The 27,549-nt window shown below is 46.2% G+C and overlaps 1 protein-coding gene across 3 annotated transcripts in view; it reads left to right on the top strand.

Moving 5' to 3' along the window:
* The first annotated feature begins 400 nt into the window (after nt 1-400).
* The window catches only part of ABAT (4-aminobutyrate aminotransferase), a 49,187-nt gene continuing 22,038 nt past the window's right edge, over nt 401-27,549 (top strand). The window contains exons 1-2 of one of the 3 annotated variants that reach the window (XM_054643632.2): nt 401-541; nt 22,671-22,799. In XM_054643632.2, the coding sequence (XP_054499607.1) occupies nt 22,730-22,799 (70 nt within the window). In that variant the 5' untranslated portion in view covers nt 401-541; nt 22,671-22,729. Of the gene's footprint in view, nt 542-8,242; nt 8,373-14,619; nt 15,265-22,670; nt 22,800-27,549 lie in introns of those variants that run through there. The other 2 variants (XM_054643631.2, XM_054643630.2) reach the window with 2 other exon arrangements.

Here is a 27,549-nt window from a genome sequence, read left to right as displayed (position 1 = left end):
AAAGACTTTCTCAATTGCTGCCTTTGCTAAATTAAGTATGTCCCAAGTAGCAATAAGGAAAGGGCAGTGAGTCTTTGTGGAGCTGTAACAGTGCAGCGCGGATTCCCAGCGCGGTCCTGAAAGAGGCTTCGCTGCGCTTCTCGCGGATGCGCGATGGATGGAAGAAACGGGCTCCGCTGCCCTTGCCGCGGTGGCTCCCGGAGCAGGGGGCGCGGGCAGGCGGAGCGGAGGAGGCGGGCAGGGAGAGGAAGGAGGGCGGACAGCCCTGGCCGAGGGACGCGGCCGCTCCGGCCCCGCCATCCCTGAGGGTCCGGCCGGCCCCGCCCCTCCCGGCGGGGGCGAGCCCCGGCCGCGCTCTCCCATTGGCCGCGGCGGGCGCGGGGCCGCGGGCGGCGGCGCTGATTGGCTGCGCCGCGCGGGGCGGGCGGGGCGCGGCGGGGCCGGCAGGACGCGGCCGGCCCAGCGCAGCGCACCCAGCGCAGCGCAGCGCACCCAGCGCGGCCGCCGCAGGACGCGCAGCCCGCACCTCCCGCACCTCCCGGTGAGCGCCCGAACCGCGCGGGGCCGCGGAGGGGTCGCTGCCTTCGCCGCCCGCCGCTCCCGCCCGGCAACGGGACTCCCCGCGGGGCCCCGTCTCCATCCCCGCGGGCGGCGGTGCCCGCGTTGCCGGGGCAGCCGCGCGTCCCCCGCCGCTCCCCGGTGCCCTTCCGCCGGCTCCCCGGCCCGGCGCACCCTGCGGGCAGCGGGGCGGCCCCGGGCCACGATCGCGGGGCTTCTCCTGGGGTCGCGGGGGCCGGTGCCGTGCTGCCCCCCTGCTCGGGGGCCCTGCCCTACCCTGCCGGACCCGAGCGTGGGGCGCAGCCCGGCGGGGCCCGGCGCCCTCCCCGCGGGACCGAGGGGCGCAGGAGGGTTCGTGTTCCCCGCGCGTTCGGCCGCGCCGGGAGGCGGGTGTGGGATGCTCCGTGCCCCGGCAGCGGCACCCGCGGCGGGCGGGTGGGCCCGGCACGGAGCTGCGGCGGGGAAGGGGGAAAGGGAACCGGGGGGCACGGAAGAAACCGTGGGGAGAACGGCTCTGCCTTTGCGGGGAGGGCGCCCTGGCTGAGGTGCTGCAGGCAGCTGAGTAATGGTGTTGGTGGAGGCCTGGTGCTGCACTTCAGCTGGGGTTCAGCCGGGCTTTTCAGTTTCTTGTTTTTCAGCTGGTGCTGGTGATGCAAAACCCAAGCATGAGCCAAACCTCACGCTGTGGTTTGATACATCCTTAGCATCACTTCTCTTACGGCGCCTAAAGTAGCGCGGGGCTCTTCGGCCAGGGCTTTGCCCCTGCCTGGCTTTTGCCTCTGTGGTTCTCCATCTCTGTTTATGAAATAAACAGAGAAGGAAATGATATACAAAGAAACTGAACTACTGTGGGAGGTTTCCAAGTAATTTTGTAATCAGTAATGAACGTTCAGGCTTAGAAATACTGGATTTTGCCCTACAGTTCAAAGGCACAGTTGATGGGTATAGGCTCTTGAAAGGGTCTTTGCTCTTTAAGTTTGAAGCAAGGAATTTGGTAAAGGTTGAAAGCCAACTGGTATAAAAGGAGGGTAATAGTAGGGTTACCTTCTGGAAGCTCTGCAGTAAGGAAATTACCTATTGAATCCTGTTACAATCTGGTTATTGTGTTATAAATTGAATTAGCAATTTTGCAGTGCTTTTTGCACTGGTTTTTTGTTGTAATTGTCTTTTCTGTAGTGTCAGTATTGGGCAAATTCTGTCTGGGGGCAGTTTGTCTTCTGTGACTGAAGTTACAAATGGAGACTTGGAGGTCAGTGATTCAAATGCGGGATCAGCTCACCAGACTGAAGCACAGTGTATGCAAAGAAGGGTAACACCTGGATTTCATAGTGTTTCTCATCTGTAGTGTTTACAGCGCTCATCAAACATCACTGGTCTGGCTGTATAGATGGGAAAGCTGTTATTGTATATTGCAATATTGTTATTACATGCTGGGTAGCCTTGTGGACTGGGAATCAGTGTTCAGGTCTGTGTCTGCAGTGTGTGTGTGGCTCCTCCTGGACACCCCGAGTGCAGAGGACAGTGATTCAGAGATCTGCAGATAAATGGGGACCTGAGTCAGTACGTATGTGGTGCTATCAGACAAGCTGACCTCTTGCAAATTACGTGTGGGAAAATGTGATAGAACTGTTTTATTAGTCTTTCATTAGGCCTTTAGTCTTCTGAGGGATGACAGCCTCGGAGGCATACTGTACAGTGAGGTGTCTTGTGCACCCAAACACAAAGTAAAGTCAAATAAGTGGATAAAATTGGATATTTATACCCAGAGGCAGTAAGCAAGCATAGCATGCAAATAAACACCAAGCAAATCAGTAGGTGTCCTGCTGGCAGCTGTGCTGTCATTGGGAAAGGAGAACATCCTGATCTGGATTTTTGCAGAAGCAGGGAGGAATTCAGATTCTTGCCTGCCATGTCTGTGTTCATTCAAACCAGCTCTTGGGGGTCAAACCAGCAGCTTGGGGGTCTCCAGGTGGTTCCCCTTGCCCTGTCTGTGTGATGTGCTGCTTAACAGCCAGGTCTGAGAGCAATTTATCCAATGCCTTCCTTGCCCCCAGGCACGCTGGGCAGCAGCCCAGCTGTAGCTGCCTGTGTGGGCAGGTGCAGCTGCACAGGCACCACTCCTGCCCTGGGAGTGCAGAGTCTTCCTCTGGGTTTGTGTTCTGAGGGCTGGGCCTCAATTAAAACAGCTCAGATCATGTAATGATATACCTGTGCTGCTGCTAAGCCTCATAATTCCAGGAATTATTAGGGTTCACAGGATTAGAGTTCACGGCTGCTCTAAGGCCAATTGGATCTGGTTCTTGGCTTACAAGCTCTGTTTCATGGATTCTAGGATTGAGAGTCCATTCCAGAAACACTGCTAATTTTTTTGTCTGTTTCAATTACAAATTAAATTCCCTTTCTTTCTTACCCAAATGAAAGCAGCCTGTGGAAGTGTCTCAGGAGAGAAGGCTGTTGAGTGTGTAGGTGCTGTATGAACAGGGTGGCACCCACTGCTGTGTCTATTGTAAAGATACAACCCAGCTGGATCTTTAAATCTTGCTGGATTGGCTGTATACCAGAAACTTTAAATCAGGTGGGGACTCTGAACTTGGATGAATCTCCTTTGCTTTTGGCTTTGCCTTTGTCAGAGGGAGCAGGGAGGAGAACAGATTTTGAGTAATTCTCAGATTTCACGTAAGCCCTTTCTCATTATTGTTTTCAAATACATTTTTGTTTCTCCTTGTATGTTGCACCTTGTCCATCTGTGTGTTCAAGCAGGCTTTCCCAGTAGTGCCTGTTCTTCTTTTGCAGTTCTTTTTAAGCTCTTAAGAGTTTTTCAGGCACAGTGATAAGTCTGAATCAAACAGTGAGGTGTCTTATCCCATTTGAAAGAATAAGGAGCATGAAAGAGCTGGGTTCCATCAGAAGGAAAGCAGCTGGTGCTGGTGTGTAGGGAGCTGTGAAAGAACAGGTAAGTAATGCAAAAATAACACATCAGGAGCAGTGAAGCTTAAAGACCAAGAATCCACCACACAGATAATTATCACTGTGAGCCCCATTGCCTGTGGAAGGATGGATGTGCTTTAAAAGTTATGTAACAGATTTATCTTTCCAGAGGCTGAAAACACCCTATTCTTTTTACAGATGGATCCACTTTCAAACTTCTCTTCTTTATGTATAGAAGAGGTTGCCTTAGGGGTCAGAGCTGCTACCAACTAAAAGCAGAAAATTCCTCCATTACAGCCACTATTTTGTAGCTTGAAAACCACCTCTGTCCCCTCTTGGTTTTCTGAATGTTGTGATCATGGTCCTGTTGCCTGAAGTGACAGCTATGGTCCAGGCAAACAGAGAAAGTGATATTTTCATAGCCATATGGTGTTTGTGCAAAAATAACAGTATTCTGGGGGTTTTCCAAAGCAAGCAAAGTGTCTAAAACAGAGAATATTGTTGTAAGCTATTTCTGTGGCTTTCTGATCTGTGGGAGTAAGGTTCTGTAGTGTATCCTTGTATGAGATTGTTTGTCTTTTCTTTCACAATTTATTTGACTCTTCATTTTCCACATTTAGCCAGTACTAGAAATTCAGCAGAGGAATGAGATAGGAACCTTGCTTGTGTGTTGCAGCTCTTGGCTGTGTGGAAGAAGCAGCTTGTCTCTCTTGCTACCCAGTACAGGTGCATCTACTTGCAGCAGGGAGAATATTTTTGGAGGGTATGATTTTCTTGTTGAAAAGAAATCCCACTTTTTGCAGCATGAAGTTTAGTTTCCTTTTCCTAGTTTGTGCATTTGGAGTATTTTGAATTTTGTCTGTGACAGCTTCTACAGCCATAAATTCTGGTGTGGAAATGGATGCATGTCCTGGCAAAGGCTGGACAGTCAAGGAATGATTTTATGGCACCAGCAAGGAGCTGATCTCATGAAGTGCCTTTGTGAAGGGTTAGGGTTGGGCATCTGCAGTGTCCAGGACACAGGTCTGCCCTAGTGATGAACTCAGCTTTTATAAAATGATAAAGCTGTTTGATGTGAGAAAGCATTGAAGTCACTCAGCTAAAAGTACTGCCTTCAGTAAGTGAATGCTGTCAGCTTGAAGAAATGTGAACTTAGTTTTTCACACTTAATTCCCCTTTGTAATGTCTTCTGCCATTATTTCAGTGAACCTCTCTCAGTTTTTATGCAGGAGATAAAGTATTTGTGTAGTGAATGCTTGTGTTGTATCAAACCCCTGCTTGGGACTCTGGCTGAAAGGCAGTGAGTGTACTATAGAATTTCTGTGGCAAGGTGAAAGGCACTTGGAAAGCAATAAAGCTTCAGACTTGGTGACTTTCCCATTTACATTTTGTGATTTTCCTGAAATGCAATTGGCATTGGCAGGGAGTGTTTACCTTCTTGTGACTCTTGGGAAACCTGGCAGTTTAAACACTAACATCAAGTTCTGCTGGTGTTCCTGGGGGATGTTCTGCAGCTTGCTGAACAATTCATGTAAAAAGCCAGTATGTCTCAAATACACTCCAGGTGACAGAATGAAGTGCCAAACTTACTGGTTTAGCTGTGGAGCTGTAATTCTGAGAGTAGAAAAAACTTCTGAACCTATCTCCAGCTTTCCCTTATCTCAAACACTTAAAAATATACCTTATTCCAGCAGGAATTTCCCTTGCTCTCTCCAAACAAAGTTCAGTTTTAATTTTACAAATGAAAATACATTGCTTTGCAGCTGTTCTGCCTATATATAATTTTGTTTTACTTAGGAATTTTTTAGCAATGGCCTCAAAATGCCTGAAGTTTGAAACCTTGCAAGTTCAAGTACCTTGAAAATTGGCTGTATAACAGAGAAATTGGGAAATCCTGACCGGGCACCTGCTAGAATACACTAATCCAATTTAACCCTGGCCTGCTTGGGTTGTGACAATGTGCCTTTTCCAAGGTGTGGGCAGCTGGTGGGACCCAGACTGTTCTTCTGGGAGTGCAATCCTGGGATGTCCTGCCAGGCAGAAATCTGTTCCTTTGCCTCAGGAAGGGGCTGCTGTTGTGGGAGAAACCTGAACATGCCTCCTTTGGCTTCTGGTGCATTTGTGTTCTGTGCTGGCTCCCTCAGGGTGCCTTTGCTGGGTCAGTGGAGAGCTTTGGGTTCAGGTTCCTGTGTCAGTCTGCTCTCTGTTCCCCACAGACCTTGTCACTGTCCCAGCTCTATGGGCCGTGTTTGGCACCATGGGAATGGGACCATGGGAATTCCATCCTGGAATTATGGGATCAGAGCTTCTCCCATGCATTTCCTTTCATCTCTTCTGCCATCTGCACATCAGGAGCACCACATTTCCTCTTGTGGAGCCTTCCAGCCTGCCCACAGTGTCAGGGTGATGTGCTCTCCATTTCCACTGCTCTTCCCACACTTTCCAGCCCTTGTGTTTATGGTGTCTCAGACCTGTTTGAAGAGCTTTTAGTCCTACCTGTCAGCTCTAAAAACAGATGTCTCTGCCTAGAGGACCATTATATCTCTGCAGGAGGCATGGCAGAACATCCACTGTCCTGCTGGGGGAAGGAGCTGGCAGGGCATGGGGTCAGCTGAGGGAAGCACTGGAGAGGTGTTGCCCTGCCTCTGGTGTCAGTGGACAGCTCAGCCTGGACCACACAGCCTACCTGTGGGTGGAATGGTTACAGGAATCATGGAGAAATGTTACCCAAGAGTGTGGGTTGCCAGTATGAGGTTTTCTTTCTAGCTGTTTTTGTTGGGGTATTGGGTTTTATTCAGGGCTTTTTTTTTTCCCCCCTTCCCTTGTAACCTTGGTTTCTCACAGGTTTCTCACAGAACAGTGGGTGTTGGGAAGACACATAAATTAGTGATGATGTTTTTGTGGTGTCCTATTTCTGATGTTTGGCTCAATTTTAAAGCATCCAGATGCCATCAGTAAGCCTTGTACTGGGCAAAGCACAGGGCAGCAAGTTCCTCATAGGAATTTCTAACCCAGTGCTGGGAGATTTCATGGTGGCTTTGTTGGCTGTACTCTCAATATAAATCACCCCTTCCTCTTCCTCTTTCCTCCCAGCAAATGAACAACCCTACAGACTTTCCACAGGAGATTCCACCTCCTTCCCTTCCAGACCTGTTCCTTTCTGAATGAGATAGTGGCTTCTGAAGCCTGTATTCCTGCACTGAGGAGAACAGGAAATGAAAATTAGTTTGCAGGGAAAGGAAAAAATAATATCCCTCATTTGTATTTGTAACTCATCAAGCTCAATTTTGATTAAAGACTCTGAACATCACCACAGCATTCCAATTTTGGCTTCCTCTTTTAGTGAAGGATGAAATGCGGAGGTTCTTGGCAGCATCTCTTGACAACAAACACAACTGAAATCAACTCATATGTTTTAATTGGTCTGGCAATTCTACAGAAATGTGCATAAGTAACATAAATACAATGAAAATTGAGTATTTTAAATAAACTTGGTGTAACCTAATAGCAGTGATATTTTCTGTTTGTATTATGTTTCCTCTCCATTTGTCTGTCAGGTTCCTTCTCAAATAATGGGAACCAGCCATCTTGTTCTTCTCTGTTAAATCTCTTTCCACATCTGTCAGGAATTACACGGTTTTTTGCAAGGTTCTTGCTTCATATTGATGTTGTGATGTTCACAAAAAAAATTAAGACATTGGGAGCAAGATGGAGGTAGTAAGTTTTACTGAAGCATTATTAACAGTTATCACTGTATTTATCTGATTATATAAATGATTGCCTCAGTGGGAATTAGAGATCATGACAGGTTAAAAAGCTGTTAGAAACCAAACCAAACTGCTCTGGAAAGATTTCAGGCATAAGATCCTTTGTGGCAACAGGCCAGAGGGTAATCCTGCCACAGGGTGCTGTGGCCAGGCTAAAAGCCATGACTTCTGCATCCTTAACAGCTGCATCTCTTCAGGCAAAGCTGAGCCTACTGACACTCCTGTGGCAGGTGTGAGGGATAGGATTTACCTGTATGGACCATGCTGCAGGTGTGAGGGATGGGATTTACCTGTATGGACTGAGCTGGGATGGGATTTACCTGTATGGACTGATCTGCAGGTGTGAGGGATGGGATTTACCTGTATGGACCATGCTGTGGGTGTGAGAGATGGGATTTACCTGTATGGACTGAGCTGTGGGTGTGAGGGATGGGATTTACCTGTATGGACTGAGCTGTGGCTGTGAGGGATGGCATTTACCTGTATGGACCATGCTGTGGGTGTGAGGGATGGGATTTACCTGTATGGACCATGCTGTGGCTGTGAGGGATGGGATTTACCTGTATGGACTGAGCTGGGATGGAATTTACCTGTATGGACCATGCTCTGGCTGTGAGGGATGGGATTTACCTGTATGGAACATGCTGTGGCTGTGAGGGATGGGATTTACCTGTATGGACCATGCTCTGGGTGTGAGGGATGGGATTTACCTGTGTGGACTGAGCTGTGGCTGTGAGGGATGGGATTTACCTGTATGGACCATGCTGTGGCTGTGAGGGATGGGATTTACCTGTATGGACCATGCTGTGGCTGTGAGGGATGGGATTTACCTGTATGGACTGAGCTGGGATGGCATTTACCTGTATGGACCATGCTGCAGGTGTGAGGGATGGGATTTACCTGTGTGGACTGAGCTGCCATTCCCTATCATGTTCTCCCCTGTCAGCTCCAGTATAAAGCAAGCCCTGTTTTTTGCTCCACAGCTATTGCTGCAATGCAGCTTCCTGGAGAGAGAAATAGGATTACACAATCAGAGTGTGCTGGTGGAGGTAGGAAAGCAGAGGATGAGCTGGGCTCGGATGAACTCCACATTCCTTGTTTGCAGGGTGGTTTTACCAGGTAATGGATCTACAGGGGAGCAGATCTTTGTTCTGTGGCTTGGGCTTTGGGTGTTGGAAGGGGCTGCTGCAATGAGATGAGATGCTTCTGCCTTGGCTGCTGTGAAAAGCAGCTGAAGCAGAGCACAGAGAGAGCTGGTTTGTGTTACAGAGGGAGGGAGCAGAGGCAAGTGGAGACAATGACAAGCAGTGCAAGGGGCTGGATTCATGTTGTAGGGCCTTTGACCAGGAAGGACTTTGCTGATTGCAGCAACAATCTGTGCATTGCAGTAACTATCACTGACAAATCTTGTGCTTTTCTTCTTATAATAATGAAAGTAAAATGCCAGTTCCTTTTAGCAGTAACAGGAGACTGCTTGCCTAATTTCTCATCAGTATTTTTTTTCCTTTGGCCAAGAAGGTGATTGGAAAACACCTCTTGTTTCTGATCAGGCTGTAGGATTCCCACTGTTCATTTATCCATAAAAATTGGACCATTACCTGCTTGTGTATCAGTTTAGAGTTTGTTGTTTTGCTTCTCTGTCGATTTTGGTGTAGTAAGATTTGGTTCAATCAGAATTAATTTTAGGACAGACTATGGCCATGGGTGCCATGGGTAGGTGATGTTTCAACAGGGAGTCAGCTGTGGTGGCTCCTCAGGGTGGACTTCTTGTGCCTCACACTGCTTGGTTGTTTCCTTTCACTGGTTTGCTCCAAGCTGAACTTGTGAACTCCACTGCACACCAGAAGGGTTTGGTGATTTTTCTTCCTCAACTTAGGAATCTCTCTGGTGTGGATGAGAGACTGAGTGATGGGAGCAGGAAAGCTAGCTCAAAGTGGGGTTCTTCAGAAAAGAAGCTCAGAAGGTGCTACTACCCTGCAAACCCAAGGCTGGTTGCATCATTTTGGGATGCAACACTTGCATAAAGTATCCTTTTTTTCCCCAAAAATATGCAGAGAAAATGAGTTTCCCGAGTGATGTGATAAATGTTAGGAAATGGCTCACAGCTTCTCTTTTGTTGTTCCAAATGGGAAAGAGAAGAGAAAGGAACTGTTTGTTATATCTGGTCAAAATCCACATGCAGCCTTGCATAACTGATCCTCTGCTCTGCCTGGTGGAGCAAGATTAGCAGGCTTGCAGCCACATTTCTCTCATCTCTTGTGAAACTGCAGCCTCTGAATATTGTTTATTTATTGTCACTAGTTAACAGCAGAGGGGGAGAAGGGGCAGCTTGAGATGATACTGACACTAACAAGGCATGTGATGTATCTTCTGTGAAGAATTACCTGATTACTGATAAATCCTCTAGTTGCATCCATTTGGTGAAACCCTGGTTTTATTAAGGAGAAGGGACATTTGCTGTTGTTCTTTTCCTGAGCTTCTGTGACAGTGCCCTCTTGAGAGAGGTTAAGAACCAGTGAGGGCAGCACTCTGAAGGGAACCTCCCTGTCTCATTGTGCTAATGATGCCCTTATTTTTTAAGCTACCCTTAGGAAGATAAACATCTCCCACAAAAAGTTTTTGTTAAATAAATAAACAAGCTGTTCAACCTAACTGCTAGCTCATAATTCCATGCTGATTGTACTCATCCTGGATTTGTTATCCTGGATTTTCCCACTGTTCATGCAGCCTCTCTTAACATCACAGTAATACAAGGCAGTTTCTTGATTCTGGGTCCCTCTTCTCTTACCCCAGCAAGTAAACTGGACTTGCTTAACTTGTATTAGAACTCCTATAGAGATTTATCAAATCTTTATGGAAGTTTTCCCAAAATTGATCAACACTTTTTAACTACCTAAATGTGGTGCATAAAATGTCCACTTGGATGTGCCAGACTGAAGAGCAGAGCCCAGTTTCCTATGGGTGTCAGTGTTACCATGAGAGTTGAGGGTGCAGTAGAGATGTACCTTGATGAGCCTTAACCAGTGAGTTGAGCCATTAGCACACTTAGTAAGCTCCAATTTATCTCCTCAAATTCCTATCCAGGTATTTAGTACCTGTGTGATAATGCAGCAGATTCATTAGTTTGGTTAAACAGGCAATATATAAGGAGTAAATAAGCACAGTTCATGCAGCAGCCTTGTGGATTTTTCCCTAGTGGGTAACTTTCAGCTTTTGATCACCAGAGAGTCTTCCAGTTCCCAGTTTTTCTACCTTGCCTTTAATTCAGCAGAGTTCTTTGGCTCATTCCCAACTCTGGTTTTGTGAATGGGCCCAGAGAAGTAAAAGGGACCACTCGAGAAAGATGTATCTTGCTGAATCAGATTGGCACTAGTTTCTTTCTCCATCTGGAGCCCAAAAATAATGTTCTAAACATACTAGGGAATTTAGTAACAGTCTTTTTAACACTCTGTACATATCTGTGTTTCCTGAACTGTTTTGAAAACTCCCCAGCTGCTGTTCCTTTTTACCTATTGCCTGAATAAACAGGAAATAGGACTTCTTAATAGTAGAATTTTCATAGTAATTGTGTTTAATTCCTATATCCCTTTCCTTCTGAATGTGAAGTTCTCAGGTTTAATGGGAATGAAAGCAGTTGACATCTGAGGAGCAGAGGGGGTGATCCCCTGTGCCTGGGTCAGTGGGAGTTGCAGCAGTTACTCATTAGTGAGTAGTGCAGGGGCAGGTCAGCTGTGCCCTGCACACGTGCAACCTCTGACTTTCTCAAGCTCAACATCTGCCCACAAATGAAATCCCTGCAGTTAGTGGTATTGATTGTGCTGAATTCCACTCTGTTCATGAGCCTTTTAACTTCTTTCACAAAAGAAAAGCTGCCTCTGTGCACGGAGTGTAAAGTTACTGGATGTGCTAGGGTAGGAAGCAGCCTTCTGGCCAGCCACAGGCTGGAAAGCTGCAGTGTGCTGGCTTTCCCACAAAGCTAAGCAATCCCAGTTGTCCTTTTTATTTTGATTTGCCCTTCATGGTAATCTTCTTCAGCCAAATAAGATCCTTATCCTACTATCTGCAAATGGTTTGCTCAGATTTTTGTAATTAACTTGGGGCCACCATTTTTATAGTCTTTGTTTCCTTCCAGCTGTACTGAAATACTTTTTAATATGTTTTAAGGTGAACCTAGTGATTACTGCTCACAGTACCTAAAAGTTGATTTGACACTCCAGCTTGTGCCCTATTCCTTCTCCAAACACAGCAAGCCCTTAGGAGAGGCATTGCTTTCCCTCTTCATGCAGGTTTGGAGTCCTGAGACCCTGCTCTTGAGTCTTGTGGCACCTCTGTTTTTTGGAGGACTAAGACTTGCTGCTGAGTATCCTGCATGCTTTGCTCTCTGCATTGTGATACTGATGTGTTTTGTTCCCATTTCTTGCAGATGTGTATGACATTTAGGATTTTGACATCTTGTCTCTACCCTGGAGCTGCTGTTTCTGAGTGCTGAATTCTCCTCAAGCACTGTGGCTGCGTTGTTTGAAATGCTCTGTTTTTCTTTACAAAGTGTAGCAGATGCTTTCTAGGGTGTGAGGCAGGGGTTAAGGAGAGCTGTGGAGTTGCTTCTGGAGAAATTTGCCATCATTTGCAGTGAAATGCACTGGTAACACAGTAAACCTTCCAATATTTTCCATAAAAACAAAATATCTTTGATACTAACCATGTGCTTTTTTTGGTGTTGTGGACCAGCCTGGCCACAATCTGATCCCTGTTTTGTTTTGTATCATCATTGTGTATTTCAGAAGGATGTTTGTGGCATTGATACAGAGAAATATAGTAACTGTTGGTTCTGCTGAAGCTGGAGATTACTTTCTAGCAGGGAAGGATTGTGTACTGAGTGAATCTTTGACAACTGCAAATCAGAGCAGAACGTGAACTTAGTGCATGTGATTGGCCATATCCTTTCCAATAACAGACTGTTTAAACAGATTTCTGTACCAATGTTCTCTTGATTAAATCAATTGCAAATCCACAAGGTTTTCATTACAGCTCCCACTTCTGTGAACTGCACATTTTTAATACATCTTAAAGAAATTTTTAATAGTTACAGTTGTGTCAAACCAAGTTTTTTGCCCTGCAACAGGACTTAAATAGTCATTGTCATCCTCTTTGTGCATGCAGCCTGCCAGGCAGGGTAATTGTGGGTATGGAGGATGAAGGCAGCCATACAGAACAAGAAGAATTCAGGCTTTACTCAGGCAGTTTGGTGTTAAGCTGTTTGATGCAAGGGTTAAAGCAAAAGAAATCCACTACAAATAAAAGCCTACAAGGGAGCTGTTGTCTCCCTGCAGGATGGGTTTCCAAGCAGTTGGACACAACATGACTCAGCATGAAGGGGCACAGTGCTGACTGGAGTCTCTACATGATGTTGCCATATAACTTGTTAGCACTTTGCAGCACCAAGTACTTTTCATCCAGAATCATTTTGGTTAATGAGTTTAGCCTCACATCATCCCAAGAAACACTCAGCAGAGGCACAAGAAACTTAGTCTTCCTTAGGAGCTGTAATCCTGATTATTATTAGTAATAAATCACTGACACAATGAATTGCTCTTGAATTCAGTGTTTTATACATGGTGAGTCTAAGCACCCATAGCTTTTCTCAGTCCTTCCCCCTCTGCTTTGTGATGTGTACCTGCATTAACCATCTGTCTGAATAAGATTGTGGCACTTTGTGTGGTAGATTATCTGGCTAACAGGTTCAGTTTAGAGCCACCAGTCTGTTCTAATGACTGGTAACCAGTACAGGCTAGTTTAAATGTGTTGCTTACAGTCTGTGTATATAATTAATAACAGCTTTTAAATTATGAAGAAGGTGACGGGTGAGGTTCAGTTCTTACTTTGGATCAAATCAACTGCTTGTTATGGGATCTGTCTTACAAATAACTGCAGTCAGGGCTCCTTTCTTGGCAGTTGCTCACAGTACTCACATGAGATGCCAGGCTACAGTCTCCTGCAAAGGAGAAGGGAACCAGAACAGGATTAACCACGCTGGATTCTCTTCCTTGTTGGTGTTAATGGCATTTTGATTGGCAGTTTGTCTGGATGCTGATCAATTGTCCATTTTGTGCAGAAAAGCTCTGGAAAACAACATGGTGACTTTAAAATTTGTACTCCCCCATTAATGGGTGTAAATGGGTTGGGTGGAAGCAGGTGTTGGTGTGTAAATGGCCTGGGCCAGGTATTGTTACAGGAGACACTGCAGAGTGTGTCTGCTCTGCCTGCATGGCTTTGTCCCTCACTGCTCCTGTGTTAGCACAGTGACCATCACTGCCTCTGAACCCCCCCTGCTCCTGTGTTAGCACAGTGACCATCACTGCCTCTGAACCCCCCCTGCTCCTGTGTTAGCACAGTGACCATCACTGCCTGTGTCCCTCACTGCTCCTGTGTTAGCACAGTGACCATCACTGCCTGTGTCCCCCCCTGCTCCTGTGTTAGCACAGTGACCATCACTGCCTGTGTCCCTCACTGCTCCTGTGTTAGCACAGTGACCATCACTGCCTGTGTCCCTCACTGCTCCTGTGTTAGCACAGTGACCATCACACCACCCACCCCAACCCAGCCAATGCTGCTGCTGTGGCTGCTCTGAGAGAAGGGGACAGGGAAGGTGATGCTGCAGGAGCAGCACAAACTGGAATCATGCAGTTTCCAGGGACCTTATCTGCCTCCTGCAAGCATTGCATCTTCCATCTTTGTCCCTTGCTGCTGGTATCTGTCCTTGCCTCTGCTGCCTCAGGCCCTTCCGTGCACCCAGCTCTGCTTATGCTGAACCAGCAGCACAAGTCTGGGGCTCGCTCTGGCTGCTCCCTCAGCTCCCCCCTTGCAGACTGGGTGCAACACCTCAGTCACAACCCTGTGCTGAGGAAGCATCCTGCCCAAGGCTTGCATCCCCCACAGCTGGAGCCTGCAGAGCCTAAAGCAGGAGCCCCAGCTCGGGTCTCATGCCTGCCTCCCTGCTGCACTGCAGCCCTGCCTGTTGGGGGGCACGAGCTCCCCCTCCTCTGCTCTGATTACTGAAGTGGGTAAGTCACCACCTCGCTTGTAATAATTACAGATTTCCTCTGTGATTTTTCACTTGTCTGTTGCCACAGCAACCGTGCAGTGGCTCGGCCGAAATGCTGTCACAGGGATTTAAATCCGAAGCGGCTCAGCCTCTCTGCGTTCTGGCACATCTTCCCTCTTGCCCCCCGGCACCATGGCAACCTGGCCGTGGTAGCCCAGCCTCGGCCATGGCACCCTGTGCTGCTTTTCCCTGCATCCCTGTGCCTGAAGGGAGGCTGCTGGTGTTGTGTGGGTATCCACATCCCCCCATTCCTGTCAGGAGCAGCGGGAGGTGCTCTGGGATGCTGCTGCCTGCCGTGCTGCCTGTGCACCACCTGGAGGGAGTCAACCAAACCAAGGTTATTTTGTGACACTTGTCTGCCTGGGTGTCACCCTCAGGAGATTTGCAAACCAGAGTCAAAATAAGGGGTTTAGGGACAAAACCCGTTCTTCAACTTCCACAATTGTTGGAAACTGAGGAGCCATTTCAAACCTTAACGCAGTCTGGCTCTGCCTCTCACAATTTGTTTTCATAAAGCTGCCGAGGAGGCTTTCGGATGGACTCGGACACCCTCATTCCAGAGCCAGATCCTCTCAGATTTGAGACGAGTCGTGTGTTCCTCTCTGCTGGCTTTGGCTGAGCACAGGCTGTAGCTGCCAGGAGCTGGTTCCATTAACCTTCATTAAGTGGGGCATCCCCCCAGCTGAGCTGCAGGGCTGCAGCACAGGGCTTCCTCCGGGTGCTGCCCGTCCCCGCCGCGCTGCGAGGAGCTGGCAGCAATGGCATTCCTCACCAGCACAGCCAGCAGCAGCCTGCGCTGAAGGCAAGCAGGCAGTGAAGCAGGAGCAGCACTTCCAAGCCAGGAGCTGCCTGTGGGCAGCTTGGGAGCAGCACTTCCAACGGGAGAGCTGGAGTTTGGATCCAAGCCCTGTAAGTGCCTCTGTGTGTGCCCGCGGGCGTGGGGTGGGCACCGAGTCTGCCCTGCTGCACTCTCTGTGCCCAGGGGAACGTGGGGATTGGGTCTGGGCAGGTGTGGGGGTGTTGTTATGGTGTCCCTGCCGTGGATGTGCAGGGATAGCTGCTCCTGGTTTGTTTTCTGGCCCCCTTGTACAAGAAATCTCCTGCGTGGCTCTGCTGTTCATGTCCTCAGCTGGAATGGGGGTCACCTTGAGAAACCACAGCTCTCACCCCAGCTTGAGATGTTTTCCCTTGGTTTGGTGCAGGCTGGCTCCAAGTGAGCTGGTTTATGCCTTATGGCACAGGAAAATAAATTGTGCTTTTATTTGGTGCTATTTATCTATTTTCCTGATCTCTGAGGAGGCAGCAGTAAGATGCTAGGAATAAAATCTTACAAGGAATATAACTGAATTTCCTTGGAAATGCCACTTGAGGGTATTTCGCAGTACTTAAATTTTTTCAAAACTACAAAATGCTTGTGGAGCAACTAAACTGAAAAACACGGCTGTGCCATAATTTGTTTAATCCGTTGTGAGCTGGGCTCTTTTGGTCTGGGAAATGTGTGGAAATGAACAGGCATGTTTTGGATATGTTGTTGCCATCTGCATTTAAAATAATGCATTTAAAATATGCTTGAAGGGATGTTTAATACAGGCTTGAAGACATGTTTTTATATGTACCTCACTGGTAAAGTTCACTGAAATATCAATGTGCAGGTTATTTCAGGAGGAGCTACAAAGAAATTCCCCCAAGAAATTTAGAATTTTTTTAGCTAATGTAAGTTTAATTGTGCTTGGTTTTTATCAGCATTTATGTATACCATTTATGTAGGTACTGTTGGTTTTGCATCTAGAATTCGCCCCATTTCTAGCAGATGCTTTTTCAAATTCCAGTTTTTGTTTTCCTGAGACAATGTACTTTCACAGGGAAGGTATAGGCACATCTCATCCCACCTCAGCTGTGCCAATAGTTCTTGGATCAGAAATGAGCTGCTCAGAAGTTTAGTGGGTCACCTGGATCCTAGTGTGCCATAATCACAACATTCCTGCCTGTTCTTGTTCATTGGTTTAGGGACCAGGAGAGTTTCCTTGGCCCAATATTTTTTGGAGAGAGGGTAAACAGAGACAAGGGCAGAAACATTTTTTTATTTTACAAAAAAAGAAGATCATGTATTCATATCCAGCCACCAAACCCTGCTTAGAGGGCACCTGAGGAGGAGAACTTGGACACATGAGTGTAGTGAGACTTTAGACTCCAAATGAGTTTTAAAACTTGATGGAAGGGCTGAACATGTTCTGGCTTTGCTGCTGGTTCATCCCTGACCTGAGTGCAGGTGCCATGAAGCAGGTAGGGATTGTTGTGTCCTGCTGGATACTGGACAGTAATTCCAAGCTGTAGGTGTGAGGTTTCCATCTTGTGCAGTGCAGCTTGGTTTGTGCTTTTGCTGCAGTGCTCACAGCAGACTGACTTGAATGCCAGCTGCATGTGGAGGGAGAGAAGAGAGCTGTGCAGAAAACCCAGTTTATTATGCTTTTGTGTGCAATATTAGCTGTTTTGTCAAGACTTGGAGGACAAAACCAGTCTCTCCATTTCTGTTCTTCTGAGGACTCGTGGGACTGTCCAACGCTGTTGGTGTCGATAAATAAATAGGCAGCCCTGAATAACCAACACTTGAGCTTTACTTGTAACTATGACAACTGTGTCCTTGACAACTTAAGTACAATCATGGAGTTTTCAATTGCATCCTGTTCTACACAAAGCCATTAAGATTATTAGAGGCATAAACAGCCTGTCAGCTTGTGAAGTGGTTTTTGGCCAAATCCATGTGGTGGATACATGTTTCCATGTGCAGATCTGTTACTGGTGCTCCTGGTGGGAATTGCCTGGGTGAGCTCTGCAGGGACAGGCTCTCCAGGCCTTGGGGACAGCCACACTTGGCTCTTTTTGGCTGCTGCCCATGAAATTGGGCCATGTAAGTGTTGAGCTTCAGAGTGCTCAGGGCTCTTTTTGGCTGGGTCCTGCAGACCCAGCACACCTCTTTCAGAGTGTCCATCTCTGTCCTGACCCTGCTGTGTGGGCTCCATGTTGTGGGGTGCCTGTAAACACCTTCACTTTTTGGAGTGTGAGGCTGTGGCCTTTGGTTTACCAAGGTGGGGGATGAGCAGCTCCTTTTCCTTTGCTGTGCCCTCTCATGAGGATGCTGCCTCTGTACTGTTCCTCTCAAAGATGAGGGTTCCAGTTCTATTTTGCGCTGGGTTTGTATAGATATTTAATGAAAAAATCTAATGCCAGCCTTTTATGAACACCAGATGTAAATCTTCTTCCAACTCCTCTTAACAGGACTTTTCAATTCAATTCTATTCCATTTGAGATAACTTTGGCCTAGCTCTGACTGAATTTCTAAATTCTTGGTGTTACTCTTATAGACTTCTCCTGCAAATGCTGCTGTAAGCTAATCCAAATTTGTTTCAGAGCTATACTCTGGGATAAAACCCCAGCTGAAGTAAAAGGACCTGTTGCATTTCATTGTGTGTACTCAGGCTTTGATAAATGCATAATCTATACTGAACTCTTAACTCTGCTCCTGGGACCAAGTGAACTGCAGTTAAATACGTCAGCTTGCTGCCAGGCCTCTTTATTTTCATTGTTTACTATGTTTAAGTGGCTAAAGCAGCAAGTCAGGATTTCTAAAGTCACCCTGTGCTCTGTCAGTAACTGGTGAGCTCCTTCAGTTGTTTCCTGCTGTGCTCTGCTGCATGAGGACTCCCCAAAGGAGGCTGGGGCTGTGCCATTTCAGTCAGCAAGTGCTGTGTTCTTTGGATCTTTTTATGCACGATGACATTGCATTACCTGATTCTTGCTCAAATGCAGACTAAGGAAGGACATGATTGTGTTTAACAGATGACAGCCTTGACTGTCTTCCACCTTGCCCCTACTTATATTTCTTTGTGTAATTGTGGGGCTGTTCCAGACTCTGAGATCTCCTTGAGCTGTTCACAGAGGTAAAATACCTGAGCTAAATCACCTATGTCAATAAAGATGCTTGTTCATGAACACTACAAACCGGGAGATCTGCACCCCTTTAACAAGTCCAAGATGGACCTGGGTCCTGCCTGACTTTTCAACATTGTCCTTTTTAGTCACAGCTGGCTTGGTTCCTCAATTTGCAGTTCCTCTGCTGTTAAAAGGCAGAAAGAGCAGTGTCAAAGCATGCTGAGCTGTGAAATAAAGACCCTTGGAGGGACTCCCTCCTTGCAGCCTGTCTGTGCCAGCTCACCTGTGGGAAGGGAGGGTTGCCATTGGGGCACAGTGCTGCTGCTGCCCTGAGCTCTGAGAGGCCTCTGCAGCCCCTGTGCAGCTCCCAGTGTGTGAGCTTACTGCCGGGCTCACATCCAGGTGGATCCAAGCAAACAGGACTAAGAGATGCTTGAAATGTCACAATTAGCACTTAGCATGACTGTACCCTTGCTGTGCAGCCCAGAAGAGTCAAGCAAAGGAAAACAGTAAAAAAAAGGAATGAATTTGCCTTTAGGATCCTCCCTGCTCCCAAATCCACTTTTTGGAAGCCTTGTGAAGCAATTGCCCAATGCAGCTTGTGCTGCTGTTTCTAAACCACTTAATTGTTCCCGGTTAAATGGGTTTGGAGCAGCTGAGGGACAGATGAATGTGCCCCCATGAATTTCAAACAGATTTCTGTGTCTTTGGCAGAGTTGCAAGAAAGAGATGCAAATGTGCAGAGCTAACTTCTCCCATCCTGCTGGGTCTCAGTTTTGCCTTTACCTGTGCAGCTCCCCAGAGGATGTTTGCCAGGGCAGGGTCTGTGAGCTGCAGCCTGGCACTCGATGTCATGCTGCATTAGCTTCTCTGCTAGGGAGTGAGATTGCTGCACAGACTCCTAGTTTGTCTATTTTCTCTCTTGTATCAGGATCAAGCCCCCTCTTTCTAAAACTTTTTCCAAGGTTTCTCCCCAGGAAACACAAGGTCGTTCACTCATGGAAACAATACTTCTTTCTGTGTTCCCAGTAGGCTGCTGCTGCTGAATGACTGCTGTTCTCTCTAGTAACTAGTTTAATCTGTCAGAAATAATCTCTTGGTAGAGAAATCTAGCAGCTGCTGTTTAAAAAAAATACATCTAATTTCACAGCATGCATTTAAAAAATCCACATATCCTTATGTTTCATGTGTGCGATAAACCCGGACTGAGCTTTCTCTTTGAAAATGAAAATAATTTTTCTTACTAGAAGAATGTGGCTGTGACTTAAACACATGCAGTGGCAAACACAGTTTATATAATGCAGAATTACAGGCAAAATTATGCAAATGTATTTGGAAAAATTAAGGTACTGAGATTCACTTCAGAATAGCAGTTCTGTGGAGTCATCTGCACCGATGGCCTGCTCCAGCTCAGACAGCTGCCAGTAGAGGAAAAATATTTAGGGAAGACTTAGGAATCTTTTTCTGGAAGTGTGTCACATCTTTGTATTCTGATGGTCCTTCCCATCCCCTTTCCTGTCAGATATCTGAAATTGGTGGCAGTGTTCTGCCTGGCTTTGTGGATTTGTGTGGCTGCAGGGGCTCTGGAGCAGCAGGGTGATGGAGTGTGCCATCGCTGCGGCTGTGACACGTGCAGGAGCTGATTCTGCTGGATTGCAAACTCTGCTGCTGCTGCTTGTAGTGCAGGATCAGGGTGGGCCACTGGGAATCCATCAGGAGATGGGTTATGGAGGCAAAATTCAGTTAGTTATTGTGATAACCAAATATTGTGTGCTTAGACTAAGATCCCAATCACATCAGCTGATCTCCTGTGAGAGCCTGTGTGCATAATGGAAATGGAAAAGACACTGGGTTTGGTTATAGTCACATGTGGTGTTATGTGATTTATTCTGACTCTGGACTAGAAAATGGTAAAACTTTTTATGTAAGAACTGTCAAGGAAAATTAGGGCTAAGCCACTTTATTTTTAAGCCTCATGCAGTAGTTTTTTTTCTATGAGTAGTTCAGAAAGCCAATATCATTCCCAATTATATTTTTCAGCCTCTAATGAATACTGTAGTTTAGCTATTAAAGGAGTTGAGATAAACAGTAAATATAATTAGAAATAAATAACATTTCTGGAAGCAGACATAGGTGTGGTTCACCTAGGGAAGGAAGAAGGGAAACCTGCTACAGCTGTGGAAGGTGTGTTTGATTTGAAGGTGAAGAGGCATCTCATCCTTGTGGAGGAGGAAATTTGGGCAGCTGGGCAGCAAAACCCCCATGGGAGACGACTGAAGGGTATGAGAATAAGCAGTGAACCTTGGTGGGTGTTAAGTATTTTTGCACTGTCCTTTTGTGAGTTCCTGTGCTCACCTTTTAACAGCTTCCTAAAGACTCTAAAAAAGTAACACCATGCAGAGCAAACTTCTGGAGGGAATTGGAGACTGGAGTAGTATAGAGCAGATAAACAGCTCTGAGCAGAGGACATCAATCGAGGTGCTGGGCATTTTTTTGCCATTTGGTTTTTGTTAGAGGGTGGTCATGAGATAAGAAATCCATGGTGTTGGGATATTTCTTCACACACTGATTGTGCAAAAGTTAGCACAAGTAAAGAAAGAAGCTGAGAGAGAAAACATTATGAATTAATTAAACTAATCTTGTTTTATAAGTGAAGTTTCTCTTTACTGAAAACAAAATTAATTAATTCACTCTGCAGTTGTGACCCAGAGCCTTAGGAAGGTAATCTTGCTTTTCCAGTGTGTGCACAAGTGTTGTGCAAGTGTTTGCTCATCTTGGTACATTGCAAACTACCTTGGATTTTCATTTGAACTAAGTGAAACCAAGTGCTGTGTCAATTGTCTGGGGAGGCACAGGGAATTGGTTTTGTTCCTGACTCTTAATAGGTCTGTGAATTTATAAATCTCTGTAGGCAAGAAATTTTTTATTTTCTTTTATATATTTTGAAAAAGCCCACATGTGAAGGAGAACAAATAGTGTTTCACATAAAGATAATACAGAAACTAAATTTCTGATATTTTAGTTCGGGGTACAAGATACTTGCTGTCATGGTAGCAATAGTTCAGCTACTTCCCTGCATCTGGTCATGAACATCTGCTGGCATGTTTTATTGATGACATAGGACTGATGGAAGCTGTGAACTGTGTTCTCTTTCTGCTGGAAGACCAGCTCTACTCTGAATGTATTTGTTAAATAGAATTTTTTCCAGGTTTATGGATAACAGTGACATTTTGTCACTTGGACTGCAAGCCTCGGTCCACTACTGCTCCATGGTCTGCATCCAGCAAGGTGCAAATCCAGGCAAAGGGCTCCAGTGTCCTACACTGAACACAGGGGCCATGCTGATAAGTGTGAAGTTTGAATTTAACCTGTGTCCTGGATAATAATTCAAGGACCTGTTTTATCTATTCCTGACTTCCAGCCCGCCTTTCTGCACAAGTGATCCACAGTGAAAAGGGAGGCATGTTATCTGTCATGCTGCTTGACTTTCCAAGGTCATTTGTGTGTAACCAGCTGAGGTAGAACCACGGAATGGCTGAGCTTGGGAGGGAGCTGAGGGGTCTGGTCCAGCCCTGTGCCCAAGCAGTGACACCCAAAGCAATCTGCTCGGGACCATTTGGGTTGTGGATATCCCCAGGCATGGTGATTCCATACCCTCTCTGGGAAACCTGCTGGGAGTTTTCCTGTGTTTAGGTGGAGCTCAGAGTATTTTAATTTGTGCCCATTGCCTCTTATCCCATCACTGGATACCTCTGAGAAGCCCTGGCTCCTTCTTTACTCCCTCCCATCAAGTATTTATTACACATTGATGGGATGCAACCTGAGCCTTCAGGCTGGACAATCTCAGCTCTCACATTCTCTCTTCACAGAGTTGTAATTAATGACTAAAAGGCTGTTTTTTATGGGGATTTATTTTCTTTTATTTCCTAATGCTTGTCCTCCTCTCTTTTGTATTAGATGAGGTTTTTCTCATAAACTTAGAGCAAATCAAAACCAGCAGCTTTGGCTTGAGAGACTGACTGGAAACATTTTTTTTTAAAGTTCAACATAGGTTACACATACAGAGAAGGTAGAGAGGAAGAGCAAGGGCAAATAGGTACTGACCTTTACCCCAGCCCTGCTGAGGCTGGGACATACAGCTTTGGCCTAGAACTCATTGACCTTAGCAAGACCAAGCCAAGAATCAGATGTGGGGCTCAATCCTGAGACTGCTCTGAACATCAGCATTAATCCATCCAACCATGCTCTCTGTGCCTTTGCATGGAAATTAATGAAAGGAGGAATTAATGAAAGGAGGAGTTGAACAGCACAGTAATAGTGGCTGCATCTACAGGGACATGAATAAGTGTTTGATTTTCTTTTTTTTTTTTTTTTTATTTTCCCAGAACATCAACCAGAAAGAAATCTCTCAAGATTGAGTCTTTTTCAGTAAAGAAAAGATAAAATGGCGTCAATGTTGCTTAGTCGACAGCTTACCTGTTGCCTGCAGCAAAACTCCAGACTCCTGGTATTTGGTAAGTGTTTCCTTGCATTTTCCTGCTTTGTTCTTGGTAAGTGTTTCCTTATATTTTCCTGCTTTGTGCTTGGTAAGTGTTAACTTTGTGCTGGTGGACAGAATTCCAATTTGAACATTGGTGGGGTTTATCCTGTGGTGTTGAGTCTTTCAAAACTTGAGGAATATGATGTTCTGTGTCTTAGATAATGATGCAGTTGTAGTCCAGTTGTAGTCCAAAGTATATCTGATTTTTTTTCATTCTTCAGACAAGAATATATCAAGTTAATGATTTGCCCTGTAAATATGCTAACTGAAGTAAAGCTCTTCAGCCCCTGAAACTCTGGTTTTACTCTCTGGCACTACATGGTGCAGAGATGAGACAATCATCCATCAAAATGAGCTGGGTTTTCTCTTTGTGCTGTGTAGCACAACCTTGCCCATCTTCCCTTGTGCAAAGGTTTTGTGTGATTGGCATGAAGATGTGACCCTCACTGGGGTTGGGTGTTTCTGCCTTGAGTGAGCTCTAGTGTGAAATAAAAACCTGCCCCACAGCTCAAACTACTTTCTCCTAAGTGAATGGCAAGTTTTGGCTTAGCCTTGGCTTGAAATTTAGCATGTGTATGTGTATATTACACCTGCAGTCTCTCTGAAATAGATAAAAAAAACTAAATTCTTGTTGGCTGTGTTGGACAAAGCAGTGTGGAGCCTTATGAACATTCATTCATGTACTTTTACACTGAGTACAGTGTGGCTGAATGGCTGTTTTGTGACTGAGTAAATCTTAGTGTTTCTCCTGTCCTTCCACCCTCCTGCAGTGCCACTGTGTTCCTTCTGCCACTGCCAGGATAAACCAAGCACACCCTTCCATTTGCTCAGAAACTTCAACATCCTTGATTTCCTTTTAAATAATATACTTCAGGGAGCAACTGTCCTTTGACTGAAGAACACCAAGTCATGTCTTATAACTATTAGAAGATATTAGGTCAGTGTTTCAGTGCAGGATGTGTGTCTGTTCCTGGGAGTGACTCACTGATTATCCACCCTGGGCAGGAGCAGGGATTGTTGGGTGATCATGGGCAGAGGAAAGTGCTTGCAGCAAGCAGGCCTTGTTAGCTGGCAGTCCTTTGAGTTAATCTCAGCATCACTTAATGCTTCCTGTCCCTCCCAGTGTCTTGTACAATTCCTGCTGCTTCCCAAGCACAGAGGTGCAGGTGGCCAGTGGAGGGCAGGTGCCCAAACTCCTCCTCCTCTCTCACCATCAGTGAGGGAGTGTAGATCCCCATGAGAAAGGAAGGCAGCTCTGGGCTCCATTAATCCATCCTTGCTTCCAGGAAACTTCCAAGCCTGCTAAAATACTGAAGGAAATAATAGAGATCCTTGGCTGCAGGCTGTGTAAGGGACCTGTGGGCGTGAGTGAGCAGAGATCAGGAGTGATGGAGCAAGAGGAGAGCCCCTCTCAGGAGGAGCTGTGTGCTGTGCCCCTGCAGCCTCACAGAGCACACAGGAGGCCCTGGTGGCTGTAGCCAAAGCTGGAGCTCCAGGCCATTTCCCTGAGCCCCAGCTCAGACTGCAGTGCTGCTGGGCTCTGTGGCTTTTAGGGAAGTGCTCAGGGTGACATCCAGCAGCTCTCTGCTCCAGAGCCCTCTCCTCCAAGGTATTTTTGAGCACTCAAGTTCAGAGCTTTACAGGCTAAAAAAGAGACTGTACATTACTCCCACAGAAATCCTGCAGTGCCATTTGGGCTGGTACATTTTTTTTTTTTTTTGTGGATAATGAAATCACAGTGTTGCCAAGGGGGGATGGAGGTGGAGAGGAGGGAATAGATTGCCACTTGGTGGGTCTTTGTGTCTGTAAGCTGTCATTTTTCAGTTGTATGTGTGCATTAAGCAAATCTTCTCGTTCATCTTGAATCTACAATAAATTTATTTACACAAAGGGATTTTTTTCATCCTTGACTGTTTCTCTAGTTGGAAAATCTTTGTTACTTAACCACTGCACACTGTTCTCCTTACCCACACAATGTTAAACCCTGGCAAGCAAACTAGAAATGGAAAATAGAAATAATTTAAGTTGATCAAAATGTAAAAGCTAAGCAAAACACATGATCATATGTAATAAATGATAAGCAATACCCAACTTAAATTTTACCCAGAAATGTGAAGCCTGTAAGTGTCATGCCCTTCTTGAAAATAAGCCCTTAATCAGGTATGCTTTTGTTTTCCTTCTCTATTTGATCTGCTTGATAGTTTGCCCTCAAAGATAAGGTTCACTAGAATGTGAAGGGTGGCAGAATGACAATAGAGTGAGTAACTAACCTAATCTTCCTTTTACAAAGCCTCTGCATTGTGCTCTGTGTGGGAATCAGCCAGGCAGGGCCAGGAGGGGCAGCTGATGGTGGAGAAATGAGGGTGTATCTTGGTGTTGCATCTTACCTGAACTGAGTTCTGTGGCTCCTGTCAGCCTGGTGTGCTGCAGGCTGATCACAGCTGGTACTGTGCATGCCAGTGTTTATTCCCTTTGTGCCAGCTCTGGTTTTACCAGCTGGGCACTGCAGCAGGAAAGCTCTTCTGGCTCCATGTTTGGAGGCAGTTGGCTGCTGGCTGGTAGGGCACTACCATAGCCATGAGGACAGGCTGCACTCCAGAGATGTAGTTCAGTTTCCTGCTGATTACCCAAAGGGGTTGAATTTGTCTTTGAATCCTGCACTGAAAGCCTGGCAGAAGGTCAGGCTGCTGCCTGAAGGTAGCATCAGTTTGCATTAGTGCATGCCCATGCCCTTCTAGGATGCTGATCTGTTCTGCAGCTTCTGCAGCCTCCCCAGGCAATTTGTTCATTGCTGGACTGACCTTACCTTTAAAACTTTTTTTCCTAATATTTAGCCTAAGTTTCACAACAGGAAAAAAATCAAATCCATGCTATTTGTCCTGCCCTCAGAGGACCTGGAGGCTGGAATGTTCATTTTTTCTTTGCAGCAGCCTTTTGCATGTTTGATAACTATTGTCTCCCCCAAGACCTCATACTTTTCTCTCTGCTGAATTCTGTTTGAGTCTCTCCTCGTAGGTTCAATTTTTCTCCTCCAGACTCTGTGCCCTTCCAGTGCAGTGCACTAGCACTTGTTGAGGCTGTACCTCACCTAACTCAGCCTGTTTCCTGTCTCTCTGGAGAGGATAATAATGTTTAGCACCTGGGTGCACTGCAGCCAAGTCTGAGAGATGTTCATACTAGTTATTGACTTGTTCCCATCACAGTTACCACAGAGAGGTTGGAAAGCCATGAGAATGATTTATTCTCAGTCACACTTATGTCTGCAGTATTGATCCTTGCTAAGACATTTTACTTTTTTTTATTTGGTTTGTACATTAAGTGCCTCTCTAAGGAAATCAGAGAGAACAGCCTGGATTTGTGTGAGGGATGTGTGGCAGAAGCAGAGAACAATCCCCTTCTTGGGATTGTGGAGGTCAGCTTGAGGTCAGCTTCAACTGGAGCCCTGGAAACTGGACTGCAACCTCTTCTGCTGGACTGAGGAACGTTTGCTTTTCTGTCTGATCAAACACTTCCACAAAAAGCTGAGCTATATAAAAACAATCACATAAAACCTGTTGTGGTAAGCAGGCTCTGGTACAAGGCAGAGTCCAAGCTGGGACTGCTGTTCTCAGTTCCTTGAGTGAATGTGATATTCCTACCCAGTTTTCTGTGCCACAAAGGGTGGCTGTAGCAGTGCTGGCTGCTTTCCCACCTGGCTGTTCCTTGGTTGCTCACCTCCAGAGGTGCCCTGGTGAGCTCTGGAGCTGTTGAACTGTTGGAAGAAGGAGGATGTTACAACTGGTTCAGATCACAAGAACTACAAGACCAGTGGTTGGATGCTCCTGTAACTCTCCTGAGGAGTTGATTTGGGATTGTGCTGGGATGGAGAAGGGGAACTTCTCTTGTTTTTTCTTCCAGGAGTTTCCACTCCTTTATAGCCTGTGTGGTATTAGTTTTTTCTTCATCTTTGGAGAATCCAAAGTGTGCATGTGGGAGTGCTGAAACACAGACAATCTCATGTTGAAGAGCTTCTGATCTTGCAGCATAAGCACTCTGTAAATAGCAATCTCACTTTTCACAATGTTATGCAATAGTGATGTTCATTTCCCAAACATCTCTAGCTAGCCTGGCCTTTTGCCATTCCCTTTCAAGATCTGTTAGTAACAGATTCTACTTGTAACACATAAAGAGGACTCAGAGGAAATCACAGTCCTCCTACTTTTGGCTGTCAGGGCCTCCATGCTCTAAAAATCCTGTCTGGAAGGTGCTTTGATCAACACTGGAGGGGAAGTCTAGGGGAGGTTGCCTGTGTGCAGTGCCCAGGGCAGCAGTGGTGTGACACAGGGCATGTGCCTCCCTGGGCACTGCAGAGCTTCCCCTTACAGCCTTCACAGCAAGACACTTGTGTTTGAGAGCTCTGCTTATGCCAGCATGGGCTTTCATTCCTCTGCTTTTCCTTGGAATTGGAATTGTTCCTTCTCTTCGTTACACCCCTGTCCTTTCAGTGCCTCCACTGGTGTTTCTCCCAGCTAATATCCAGTTGCACACTCAGGAACTGTGTTAATAGGACTGTTATTTTTGGTCAAACACATGAGAGGTTCAGGCTCTTTCCAGCCATGCCTTGATTGCATCTCTATTAACAGAGATCAGCACAGACCTGCCAGCAGTGGTGCTTTGTGACTCCCAGCATCCCCAAATTAGCAGGGTGCACTTCTATTAATTATGTTGCTATAGCAATGTGGCAC

This window comes from Agelaius phoeniceus, chromosome 16, assembly GCF_051311805.1.
Source record: "Agelaius phoeniceus isolate bAgePho1 chromosome 16, bAgePho1.hap1, whole genome shotgun sequence".
Classification (NCBI taxonomy): Eukaryota; Metazoa; Chordata; class Aves; order Passeriformes; family Icteridae; genus Agelaius; species Agelaius phoeniceus.
Note: the sequence above shows the minus strand (reverse complement) of the source record. Positions and strands in the feature narration are given on the sequence as shown.